This window comes from Citrus sinensis, chromosome 3 (assembly GCF_022201045.2).
Source record: "Citrus sinensis cultivar Valencia sweet orange chromosome 3, DVS_A1.0, whole genome shotgun sequence".
In the NCBI taxonomy this organism is placed as follows: domain Eukaryota; kingdom Viridiplantae; phylum Streptophyta; class Magnoliopsida; order Sapindales; family Rutaceae; genus Citrus; species Citrus sinensis.
The window spans coordinates 5,909,077-5,922,378 of record NC_068558.1 but is presented as its reverse complement, the minus strand read 5'-3'; the positions used below and the strand labels follow the sequence as shown (position 1 = coordinate 5,922,378).

General features: G+C 35.3%; 2 protein-coding genes and 1 non-coding gene across 3 annotated transcripts; 1 reads left to right on the top strand and 2 right to left on the bottom strand.

The window, feature by feature from the left end:
- Positions 1–2,501: 2,501 nt before the first annotated feature.
- Positions 2,502–4,688, bottom strand: LOC127901379 (protein FAR-RED IMPAIRED RESPONSE 1-like). Its single transcript, XM_052438535.1, has 3 exons — positions 4,364–4,688; positions 4,066–4,213; positions 2,502–3,831 (listed from the first exon to the last, which is right to left on the bottom strand). Exons 1-3 carry the CDS (start codon positions 4,686–4,688, stop codon positions 2,502–2,504), a joined length of 1,803 nt encoding a protein of 600 aa, XP_052294495.1.
- Positions 4,689–5,862: 1,174 nt separating this feature from the next.
- On the top strand, positions 5,863–5,933 carry TRNAG-GCC (transfer RNA glycine (anticodon GCC)). The gene has a single exon. It is a non-coding gene; the product is annotated as a tRNA-Gly (tRNA).
- Positions 5,934–8,797: 2,864 nt separating this feature from the next.
- On the bottom strand, positions 8,798–13,019 carry LOC102619983 (flavin-containing monooxygenase FMO GS-OX-like 4). The gene is made up of 7 exons (XM_006477176.4): positions 12,352–13,019; positions 11,898–11,968; positions 10,844–10,996; positions 10,646–10,728; positions 10,386–10,521; positions 10,118–10,291; positions 8,798–9,314 (listed from the first exon to the last, which is right to left on the bottom strand). Exons 1-7 carry the CDS (start codon positions 12,971–12,973, stop codon positions 9,111–9,113), a joined length of 1,443 nt encoding a protein of 480 aa, XP_006477239.2. The 5' UTR covers positions 12,974–13,019; the 3' UTR covers positions 8,798–9,110.
- Positions 13,020–13,302: the final 283 nt, after the last annotated feature.

The following is a 13,302-nucleotide window of genomic DNA, read 5'->3' as shown; positions in this document are numbered from 1 at the left end:
AATGCTTCTTCTTCTTCTTCAGAGACATTGAACGTCAGAGCCTCAGCCTTTGGTTTTCATTTTCTCACTCGTCTTCATAAATACTAACAGGGCATTTATTACTGCTCACTGCTCTATTTTTTAGTCTCGACTATGTGAAAATTCATTTATTTGGTTATTATTGATCGTTAAGTTCCGACTTTGGATCTATGCACTTGGGTTTTCAAAAGGGTAACCAGATTTGCTTTTAAGTTATTTCATTTTTTTTGTTTTTATTTGGTTATTATTGATCCCGCTCCGCATTGCTTTAGATCAAAATTTGATTTTTTTTTTCTTTTTGCCCTTCTTTTGACTTAGTACTATGTTGGGAAATATTAATTGTTCAGAAAATGTTTGACCTAGATGCAAATTTGTCTATTTTTGAGCCAAAAAAAGAGTTCTGCTATTTGAGCCAACAAAATCACATGGGTCGTGTCTTTTTTAGGTTTTGTCAATGGGATTTGTTGGCATTGCTGTCTTTTTAACTTACTTATGGTGATGTTGTTCTTTCCTTTTGTGTATTGAGTTGTTTCAGGTCTAAATTGATTAGAGACTTCCAACAACGTTTTAGCCTTATGATAAATTGGTAATGGTTGAGGAGATGAATTTGTTTGCTGGATATTGATGGTTTAGTCTGACAACCAAGATGCTGTAGTTGCCAGTGGATTAAGAGGATTTGTTTGCTAGATATTCATTTTCTTGTTTTCTTTTGGTCTGAATTTGTTTACTGGATATTCATTTTCTCGTTTTCTTTTGGTCTCAATTTGTTTGCTGGATATATTTGCTGGATATTCATTTTCTCGTTTTCTTTTGGTGCAAGTTGCTGTGATCTGTCTTACTTACAGTTGTAGAAATTAGTTTCTTGGTTTATGCTGGCCTTTGTGCTTTGCTGTGAGGCTCCCATTCTTTTTCAGAAGGTTAAAATGTTACTCTTTTTTCCCTCCTGGTTTTGAAATTCTCTCTTATTGTTGGCAGTTGAAATTCTTAGCATAAAAGTCTAGAATATTGATCTAAATTTTTCCAATGTAGAATTCAAATGCCTACTCAAAGCTGTTATGTTGTTTTCAAAGGACGAAAGCCGGGCATATACAATTCTTGGCCTGAATGTCAGATGCAAGTAAATGGATTCAAAGGGAATTCTTATAAATCTTATACATCTTTGTTGGATGCCGAAATAGCCTACAATGATTACATAAAAAGGCATGAAAAATTGCCAGAGACATCCAATATGTTAGAAACTACAAAATTTATTGTGGAAACACTCGAAAAGGGGGTGCAAATTGAAGTGCCTACATGTGACAAAACTGTGCAAACTGATAAAGGCAGAAATGATTGTATTATTCTGCCTATATTATCCATTGTATGTTGTATTTTTGGGATAATCGTTGCTATATGTATTTTGCATAAATGAAATTGTATCCCGTGTTATGTATAAATTTAAATAATTTAAATAAAATGATTATTGTGTATGAATTGTTCCCATGGTTTCAAATTTCCAAAGTTTTTCCCCATTTGCTTGAATTGATGCTTCATGCAAAATATATAGTGTGACTAAACTAAAATTTGACTTAATCAAATTAATTACCCCGGCTTAAAGGAAAGCGCGCGGATGAAACCTATCTAGGCTAGCAAATCTTTTAATCTCTTTAAATTATCTAATAAAGCAGCGAGGCCACAACTATAGCAAAATTAAATAGAACAAAAGATGAAGAAAAATAAGAAACTGTATGAATTGAAAAGATTATTACCTAATTAACCTAACTTTTAAAGAGCTTATATATTGTCATGCAAACATATATACGGTTCAAAATCTATTGATAGACTTCTTACTATTAAAAAAGGAAATAGCGAAATGGATTTTAATAAAAATATCGGAGCTATTCCTTAATAAACGAAAGCATTGATAATCATTCCATTCATTTTTCATAAAAGATGGACTTTCAAATTAGAAAAAGATTCTCTGCAAAAACTGGTCTAAAATGCAATTCTGGTTATAAACGGTGAACCGTTTATTTAAACGGTTAAACGATAACATCCAGAGAGCAACATATTGCCTAAAGCTCTAACCGTTTATGAAAAACAGAAAACACAAAAGATGGGATGGCTACTGGAACTTAACGGTGAACCTTTTATTTAAACGATTAACCGATAACGTCCAGAATTGAAGGTTGTCATCCTCTGGCACTGATTAACAAAACATGATAAGGCTAAATTGTTTTGCAGGTTACTGGAGCCAATCGGCTAACCGTTTATTACAAACGGCTAACCGATAATATCCATAGAAGCCACTTCACGCAAGTCCTTAACCGCTTAATGTAAACGGATAACTGATGTTCATTTTGCAGGTTACTGGAGACAAACGGCGAACCGTTTGTTACAAACGGTTAACCGATAAGATGATAGGGCAGTTTGTTGTAAATCCTACAAGATTATTAAAGACAATTAAACTAAGACCAAATTAATTAAAAAATAGATATTTATTTTTAATCATACCTTATTTTTTGTGCGGACTTGATCTTTTGAACAGATTTCTTTTGAATCGAAGATTCTTTCCTCAGGCAAGGTGGACGGCCTTTACGACGTGTCACTACTGGATCATTTAGTGCAAGTTGAACATTGTTGCTGCCACAACTTACTTCGCCAATAACAGTTCTTTCCACACTCTCACTGTTAATTTGTTTGTTGCTGCTACAACTTGCTCCACCAGTGTTAGTTTTCCCCACACTTTCACAATGAATTTGCTTGGGCAGATCCTTCATTGTTTTCTCAATCCAATCCAACACTGTTTTATAGCTATTTTCATCATCAGACGTTACTATAACATCTTCACTGAAAGCGTTACACATTTTTTCATATCTTTCTTGCTGGATGGTCAAATTCTGTACACCATAACAAACTTTCAGCTTACTATAACATCTCCTTACATCTTTTCTCCACCTTGATAAAATGTATCTTTCTGGAAGTAATTCAACTGAGTTACGTATCAGCACTGCAAGGGCATGTTTGCAAAGAATCCCCCTAAACTGGAATTTTGAACATATACAAGTAACTTCACACTCAGCTTCTTCAAAAATAACCTCAAAGAAGCCTCTTTGACCTTGCCCAAATGATTCAATTATTTGATATATTGATCCTACAGAATCCGAGATATCACAATACATCAGAGTAGTCAATTCTTCTTGAAATTCTTTAAACTTGGAAATGATGTACACTTCTTCAACTTGCCTCTCCATCTCATATCTGGACACGCATGGTGTCCTTTTACTGAAACACTTGGCATCTGCTTGCCATTCTAATTCAGCTTTCCTCCTCAATGCATTTTCATATTGCTTTACAAACTGTTTCAGATTTGTTTTTGAGTTAACAAATTCATCGAAAAATGCATTCATACTTTCACTTCGCTGAGTTGTTGACATTCCTGCCCAAAAATAGCCTTTTAAATAGCATGGGACCCAACGATGCCTCTCATCGTACAAACCATTTAACCAATCATTATCCCACAAATCATATTCTGTAATCATGCAATGCCAAGCTTCCTCAAACGCATCAGAACTCAGTGAATCATATACAGCAGAGAGCAGGGAAAATATAATACCTTCACGTTCTTTGAAAGCCCCTAACTTCTCAAGCACCTTCTTCATTATGTGCCATAAACACCATCGGTGCCTAGTAGTAGGAAAAACGTTTTCAATTGCCTTTTGCATTGCCCTGTCTTGATCTGTAATAATACCAAAGGGAGGAGAATCAGACATGCATGATAGCCACGCCTCAAATAACCACGTAAATGTCTCCGTATCCTCGCGTGAAATCAATCTGCATCCCAACAAAATAGACTGTCCATGGTGATTAACTCCAACAAAGGGTGCAAATGGCATGTCATACTTGTTGGTCAGATATGTAGTGTCAAATGTGATGACATCTCCAAAATATTTGTAAGCTGCCCTACTCCGCGAATCTGCCTAAAACACATTCTTTAATCGATCCTCTTCATCCGAATCAATGCTAAAAAAAAATCCATTACATTCTGCTTGCTTTTTTTATAAGTACTTTAAAAGTGCCATAACATCTCCTTCCTCAAGTTGTAATCGCCTTGTTTTGTCAACAAAATTTCTACAATCTTTTTCTAAGAATGGCACATTTTCATACCCACCAACTCCAACAACAATAGAATTGAAATTTTGGGCTATTCTAATTCCTGCACAATCATTCATTTCAATTCGCTTTTTAGCGCTTGCACTAATTCTGCGATTGCATGGGAAATACCTAGCTTTGTCTAGACTCAATCCATGGTTGTGTTAAAGATTTAAAGTTCGAAGAACCCATTTTCCATCTTCATTTAAACAACCTCCAATTTTTGCATCACAACCATTTTTCACATTCGGTTTCGGCTTCAATGCATTAGCAGATTTACTTTCTGACTTGCCGCTACGCCCACATGCAAATGTTGCATATTTTACAATTCCATCGGTCCCCTTCTTAGTACTTCGAACCTTCACAGGAAACCCCTCTTGTTTACCATAAGCTTTGTAAAATACAAACATTTCTTCATGATTATCAAATAACATTCCAAGAGCTGGCTCACATTCGTTCGGTTCCATAATTTCATTTACATCGTTAGCTCTTGTTTTTTGCAACTCTTCAAATGCATGCTCATTTTCCAAATACTCCATTTCTACAAAATAATTAACATTTGTATTAAGAAACTTATATAACATTTTGTCTAGTAACGAAAATTCCTAACAATTTAAATAAATAAAACACATCCATAAATTTTTATAATTTATTCCATTATCTCCAACAATTTAAATTATAAAATCCTAACAACTTAAATATATAAAACACATCCAGAAATTGTTATAATTTATTCCATTATCTCCAACAATTTAAATTATAAAATCCTAACAACTTAAATATATAAAACACATTCGGAAATTGTTATAATTTATTTCATTATTTTCAGCAATTTAAATTAAAAAAATCCTAACATATATAAAACACATTTAGAAATTGTTATAATTTATTGTATTATTTCCAATCATTTAAATTAAGAAAAATCCTAACATATATAAAACACATTCAAATATTGTTATAATTTATTTCATTATTTCCAACCATTTAAATTTAAAAAATCCTAACATATATAAAACACACTAAAAAATTATTATAATCTATTCCATTATTTCCAGCCATTTAAATTAAAAAAATCATAACAATTCATAACAATTTAAATATATAAAAAATAAAAATCTATGAATTTTTGCAATTTAAATTAAATATTCTAACCATTTAAACATCTCTCACCTCTGTTTGTAGATCTAGATCTAATTTATTTCTTGTGATAACTGAGATACAGAGACAAAATTTGTGAGATGCAGAGACTGGAACTCGTTTGAATTTTGCCTTCCTAAACACAAAGATCTCTCGTACTCAAATGAGAGAAATGGAGAGAGACTACAGAACTAAAAAGTAATCTCCCTTTCATTTATTTTCGTTACTTTTCTTTATTTCTTTTGATTATTTTATTCTTTAAATTCAAAAAGTAACAAACAAAGGGACAAAAGCTGCTTCATTCACGTGCCCATTTTTGGTTTTCATTAATCCCACATGGCAATTTTTTTCTATCGTCCCTTTGTCTTCATTTCGTTCAAATAGTATTGAAAATAGTAAAATGCAAGATTTTATAATTTTTTAGTAATAAAATATTATGATGTAATATTTGTTGCACTTATTGTTTCACAATATATTTAAATAGTAAATGGAAAAATAACCCAACTTAAATATATTAACTAGGAAATTACGTTTCATATTGGTCTTGAAAGTATTTAGGAGCCGGCTTAGCACAAAGCACCAGTGGTCTAGTGGTAGAATAGTACCCTGCCACGGTACAGACCCGGGTTCGATTCCCGGCTGGTGCAAGTGATTTTTGGCCTTTATATGGCCCCAGCTATTTAACAATAGGCAATTGGTCATTGACAGATCAAACCATACACTATTATTGATATGCAGTATTTGCCAAGCATTATTTTGAAAAGCAGTACATGAAGTCTTCAGTGGCTTCCAATATCGGATGGTGAGTTGGTGACCTTCCCATTGATCACGGTATGTTTCTAGTAGGATTTTTCTGTTCTTCTCTACCCAAGGGTCATTTTGCTTTCGTCCATATATTGAGTTATTTACAAGCAAATTTACCTGAGAATCATTCCTGTTACGTGTGTGTCGTTTAGACATGCAAGAAGCTTCAAGTGTTGCATGGTAGACTTGAGTGTCAAGTAATATCTCTTCTTGTGATGGAAGCAAAAATCGACCAGGCAAAACTCCTGCAATCCACTAGCTTTGACATTCATACAAGGGGATAACATGTATGACAAAACTGTACCTAGGAGATGAAATATTAGATTAAACATTCCATGGTATCCTAACCAGTGGCGGATTTAGAAAAATAATTTATCAGGGACTAAATTAAATAACAATAAAATGTAAAAACTGAAGTTTGAATATACAAAATTTTTGATAACACATTTATAATTGTTCTCTAAGTGATTTCATATTCTGAAAACGTTGTGTAATAGACTCATTATCAACACTATTATATTACACACATCTTTTTTTTACATAAACAATCAAATTATTATTTATCCATTCATCTCCCATTTGATTCCGAAGTTAATTCTTTGCAAATTTTATTGCTAAAAATGTTTTCTATATTCTGGTTGTAGAAACTAAAAGAATGGGGCTATTTGATAATTTGACAAGAATTATTTAAAATTTATTAATTTTTCTTTTAAATAAAAAGGGGTAATATTTTTTTTCCCCACTGGTCCCACACTACATCCGCCTCTGATCCCAACAAAGGAAAGACATAGGGCCAAGGCTGGCGGAAAACCATGTTTCTATAGAGCTTCCACAAAATTGACACCCACTTGAAGGATGCCATTGCTACCGAGAAAGGGAATTGATATTTGTACCTTAAAAAGAATATTCTCCCATTACTATATCTATAGTTCATTTTTGTTTCACAATTGCTAATATTGTTTTAACATGTGACAAAAAGATAACTCTTCCATTCAGAAAATGAACAAAATATAACTTATCTAGTTCAGTGTTGAATAATATCTGTAAAAATAACTCTCTGAATCCCAATAACCACCGAGCCATTTTCATGGATACTTTCTGTCTGTATTTTTTCAAAGTGATATCAATATCTTAGATAGACTCGTACTCCAACCTCAGGATTGGAACATACAATGAAACTATACTGACCACCATCTAACCATGGGTGATTACATTTACCATAGAATAGAGCAACATATTATTGTATCCAGGTTGCCCTTCATATGTTCCATCAGCTACCAATTTAGATGCAATGTATACTTTTGCTACTCCAGCTGTCTGTGGAGATATCCACACCAATAAAACAATTCCAATAAAAATTACAATACGTAAGGCGTTGAAAACAACTTAGTCAAGCAATATGATAAGTGAAACTAAAGTAAGGCAGAACTAATTATTGTGTCATCTTTGTCCAAAAAAAAGATTTAAGAAAAATACCCTAACATGGAAATCTATTTATCACAAACGAAGAAAGAAAAAGGGTCACTCCCCTGAAAGAGATGGAGGCTAAATATAGGTAACTTGCTGCACAAGACTAAAGAGTCCAGGAGGAAAATTAAGCGCAGTTTGCACAATGCTTTGATTTGCCAAAAAATCTCCCTGCAAAGACTTTTGCTTAAACTTCTAAACACTTCAGAATTAAATTGTCAATGAGTGTAACTTCAGGTACTTAACTGCATATGAAGGAGTCAAACATGGGCCATCCGGTATCACTCTGTCTTAATCCTTCACTAACCGACTTGGGCAGACCGCAGATGCAATTTGATAGCCAAAATCTTTAATATTTCACCAACAGCCTCTACAGTTTAGAAATACAGAGATAAGTAGAAGTAAGCTGATACACGATTGATCTCTGAAGGGTTAAGGAATGCAATAATTACAGCTATGAGTTTGCTTCAATCCCAAACTCTCTTGAAAACTCCTTCAACTGCATCAACACCTCCCAATGACCCCGGAACCTTCTCGGGTTAGCGGTTCCATCATTTCGGGCCAGAAAAGGGTATTCTCTAAAATTTATGATCTCCCCAATGTAAATTTGTCCTGAGAGAGCTGTAAAGACTAGACCAGGCTGTAACTCGACCTGGGGCATCGCCAAGTGGGTCTGAGTTAACCCCCTTGGTGCCACTCACTTGGCTCTCTCAAACACCACCAACAAGTAGCCTTCCCGACTGAGCTCGCAGGTTGCTACTAGTCCGGCAGTTCCGGCGCCGATCAGGGCAGCATGGCAGAACATGGGCGTTCCTTTCTTTTTTTTTCTCTCTCCATGGTTGCTTAATCGCTTCTTTCTTGTAAATTAATTAGAGTCACCAAAACAAAGATAATTGCAGATATCATATCCTTGATCCAGTAACTCTGAATCAGAGGACCCCAGGCTGGCAGTTTAATTATTGTATTTGACGCCTTTGTTTTTTGTGTGTGCGCGTGCCTTTTAGAGTTCGAAGAATTATCTCATTAATCACCTCTTAATCTCCTATACAGAGCATCTTATAATTAGTGAAGCTTAGCATGCTAGTCATACGGTCGTATCGGGTGTTTTAACGAAAAATGAAACTCGAGTCTTGGCTAATGCTTGCCGTTGCTGGGCAAGTGAGAGAAAAAAAAAATATTACAACACCGTAGGTATCAAGGCATGTATGATTATTCAGGCTATTGTTGTGTAAAATGCATGTGATTTATAATAATGATATATAAAAAGAAAAGAAAATGAATGTCTCAGATCATATTCTTATGCTTTACTTAACAAGTGTACAATAAAATGAAATTCCTAAAGGTCTAGGGGTGGCCACTTTGATCTCATAAAATAGTAAAATACCACTACCCTAGCTGAGCTGTCCTGCACAAAGTGGGATCCGATTGAATTTGCCAAATTGGTGTAGTCTGTACGCGTAGATAACAAGACATTTCCTTTCTTAATATGAACATATACAGCTAGTTAAATTGGATTTGGTGTGAACCTTGAGTGAGAGGTTACCACTTTCAGCTCAATATTTACTTGTTACTCTATTTGAGGTGTACTTGATGAAATCCTCCTGGGCTTGCAAAACCAGGTGGTGATCGTCCCATTCATCACGATATGTCTCTGGTCTTGTATGTCTATTCTTGGAAACATCATTATACATTTGCTTTCTCCATTCTTCGACACCAAGATACCCGCATTGTTCAGCTAGCCAATTGTCATAATCAAACTGAAAAGAACATCCAAAATGCTCACTAAACATTGTTGAAACTGATACTAAACTTCACAACATATAAAAGCCAACTCTGCTGGCTTTTATATGACAATAGCAGTCTAAAGTCTAAAGTCCAAAGTCTAAACAAATAGCACGGAGAAAGGGTTTGGACTACAAAAGACAGTTAGAAAGAGCCTCAAGAGGAGATATTACTTTCAATCTATGTTTTTGCCTCCTCAGTCTATTATTTAGTCAATACTTTAGTCTCCATTTTAGTTACCACCATCGTTAATCCACCAATGTCAAAGAATATGGAAAACCTCTGAATCTGAATCAGCTAGATACTGAATTAATGATAATAGAGAAATGGACCTGAGCCGGAGATGCAGGTTGCGAAACAACTGAGGATAATTGTTCAATGACAAAATTATCTAGAACTTTGCACCAGTTAGGGCATGTTTAGTTTGTCTTTTCCACTTGCCAAAAGAACTTTTTAATTGTCAAAAACTCTTTTTAATTTTTTCTTTTAGTGATTAAAAAAGCTATTTTGCCAAGAGAAGTTCAAAATTTGGGCTTTTGGGAGTAGAGTCTGTAGAGATTTTTTAAAGAGTTAAATTATCCAAAATACCCTTAGTTTATTTACAATATTTCGTCCTTTTGTAATATAATTTTAAAATGCTTGTCTATTAGAGTAATTGCAACTTTTAATAAAAATTCTCATTGACAACCAAACAACTATAAATTTTTTGTCAAAAACTCTACCTAAAGAAAGTTATACCAAACAAAGGTATGCATGCCATCTACAGAACCAAATTTACCTGGTAATCACCCATGTTATGAGTGTATCTCTTAGGTGTTCCAGAAGCTTCAAGAGTTGAGTAAAAGCCTTTAATGTCTTCCATCATCTCTTCTTGAGAAGGTAGCACAATCTGACCAGACAAAACACCAGCAATCCACTTGCTTTGATATTCACACAGGGGAAAGGGGATAACCTGCTTGCCCATCAAATGCAACAGCTTACTTTAACTAGTGAAATCAAGTATCTGATAACTGATATTGCCAGATTACATTAAGTTAGAGATTAACCTTCCAGGGTAAACCAACAAAAGAAAGCCATGGGGCCAAGACTGGCGGAAAAACATGCTTGTACAGTGGCCCCACCCGATTATCATCCATAGTCACAATGCCATTGGTTTCAAGAAATGGGAAGTGATACTTGTACCTTACAGAATTAACAATGCCATATTACTATATATCCATTGGTTGTTTTAACTATCTGATAATGCATCATCCAACACATAATTTCTGAATAGATATATTTTTTTTCCCAGCAGAATGAAAACTACCCAGTGCAATGCAGAATTACATCAGCGTGGACAGTATGGCCATTACGGAATACCACAGCACCATTATCGTGGGCACTTTCTATCTGCATTATTATAATGAAGAATTAGCATTTTAGACCAAACCATCTCCCAGCATGAGGATCAAAAAGCTCCTGCCGTGAAGTTCTTGTGTAGCCACTCCATAAAAACACTTTTTACCATCGAATGAAGCCACATATTATCAAAGCCAGGCTGCTTTTCATATGTTCCATCTGCAACCGATCTGGATACAAGATGGACTTCTTTTGCAACTCCAGCTAAGTCCCTGCATATATCAACAGCACTTGCAGAACTCCCTACCAAAATTATGACCTGTCCTTGGTAGAAAATAGTTCAAACAAGACAAATATTAGGTGTCGGAAAAGATAAATAGGAGAAAGAGAGAATCATTATGAGAAACAACAAAAGTAGTACTTAAACACATCACACCTGATGAAATAGCAGAAACATGGTAACTTTGTTAAAAGTGAGAAGAGAGTTTTTATAAGTAGGTCAGGTAGGAGATGTGTCTCATAACTTAAGACATTAAAAGGTGAAAAAAGCAAACTCTTTCACAACTTGACTAATGAAATGTATGCCCGAACAAAACTTTTACTGAATCTTTAAAGCTATTGACGCATTTGAAAACATAAATGAGGCAGATCTCTAATCTGCTGCCTCTTTAACAGACACATACCTTATCTCTGTATTTTTTATAAGAAATTACACACTTTATCTCATACATATAATAATTTATAATTTAAATTAGCCCCTTCCTTCTACATTCTACAGTATTCAATCTTCGGGAAGAACAATAAGAGGATTAGTACATTAAGATTTTGGGATGCTGACTAAAGAACTCCCTCTTGCAGTGGAACCTAACGAGCGTATTAAATACTTCCTTATGAAGCATATACTTATTTCTCAGCGTGCATTTGTAATTTATTCACCCCATTGTCTTTCATTCAAGCAGTTTCACCACAAAGAGGATAGGCATCAAAAGACGTTGACAAACAAGAGAATTCTAGACTTGATGAGTGGAGAAATGCTCCTTCACGAAATATCTGCAAACTACTATGCATACATTTTTTTAACAAAGTTGCAACAAATTGTAGGAGCAAACCAAGAAAAATTCCAAAAAAAAAAAATGTGCCTGCAGAATTGCCACTCCAAAATGCAATAAAAAGCAGAGTTATTGTTGATTAATGATGAGAAGCAGGAGCCTGACACATACTTGATTCCAAAAAGGTTCAGGAACACGATAATTGTGGCTATGCATTTGCTTCCCTGGCCACACATCGATGCCTGAAAAAAGTGAAAGCAGCAAGAGAAACATCGTAAACATCTTTACAGCAGCACAGAGAGAGAGTTATGCTCAAACATAAGTAGTTAAGTACAATCATCACAAAGCCAAAGCAAACAAAAGTGCCCTCCTTGATTTTGAGACCAAAAATATCATTAGCCAATGAAACAGTAGTTGTGAGCTTCAAAACTGAAGACACCAATTACCGAGTATAATATCAAATATTCAATATCACCAACAAAGAATTTGTAGAAATCATAAAACCATAATTATTCGGTATCATTACTCTCAAGAGCTCACTAGCAGTCAACCTTGTCATTAACACGAAGCTCTTTTTAACTCCAGACAAATCTAAAGCTCACAAAAAATAAATAAACAACATTACCAGGAATCTCAGCAATGCGAGGTTCAGTGTAATGCCCATTACAAACAACAACAGCATCATATATTTCATCACAATCGCCATCACCATTTCTCAATTTTGACTTCACTTTCCATTTGTTATTTTCCATCAAACCAACGTTAACCACCTCACTTTCAAACCTCACCATTTCGTCAATCCCAAATTCACTCACAAACTCCTCCAAGTATCTCAACACCTCCGCATGACCCGGAAACCTTCTCGGGTCCCCCGACCCATCATCCCGGGCCGTGAACGGGTAGTCCGTAAAGCCCATCACCTCTCGAGGCAGGTTTGTTCGGAGGGAGCTGTAGAGACTGGTATGAATGACGGCTCGGTTCGGGTCCACTCCGAGCTGGTCGGATTCCACCCGAGGAGTGTAGACCCATGTGCCGCCAATTCGGTTGCTTTTCTCCAGGACTACAACCTTATGGCCTTCGCGACGGAGCTCGCGAGCCGCGACTAAACCGGCGGCTCCGGCGCCGATCACCGCCACGTTGATAGACTGGATTGACAGCAATGATTTGGTCATTGGGAAATTATGGGTTGTGGGCGTTCGTTTGAGATTATAAATGAAGTTGGCAGCACACGGAAGTTCGATGTCCATGTCCACTGTCCTTTGTCACGGATTGGTTTGGTACCAATCGGGAAGAGTTCTCCTGTGCCACGTCATCCGATCACGTTGGTTTTTTAACTTTTTATATTTCCAAAATGTGCATGATAGAGAAATCTCTTACTCATGTGTTAACTTATAGCTTACGTAAAAAGCAAACGGGTCCAACCGTCATGCCACTACTTTTTTTTAACTATTTTACATAGACCGTAAGTTACTTAAAAAATAACTTAGTAAAACCCTACTTATATAAATAAATGAACAGTTTTTCAACTGTTCTTCTCACTATCATGCTTCATTCGTTTATGGTCCAAGGGTTCAAA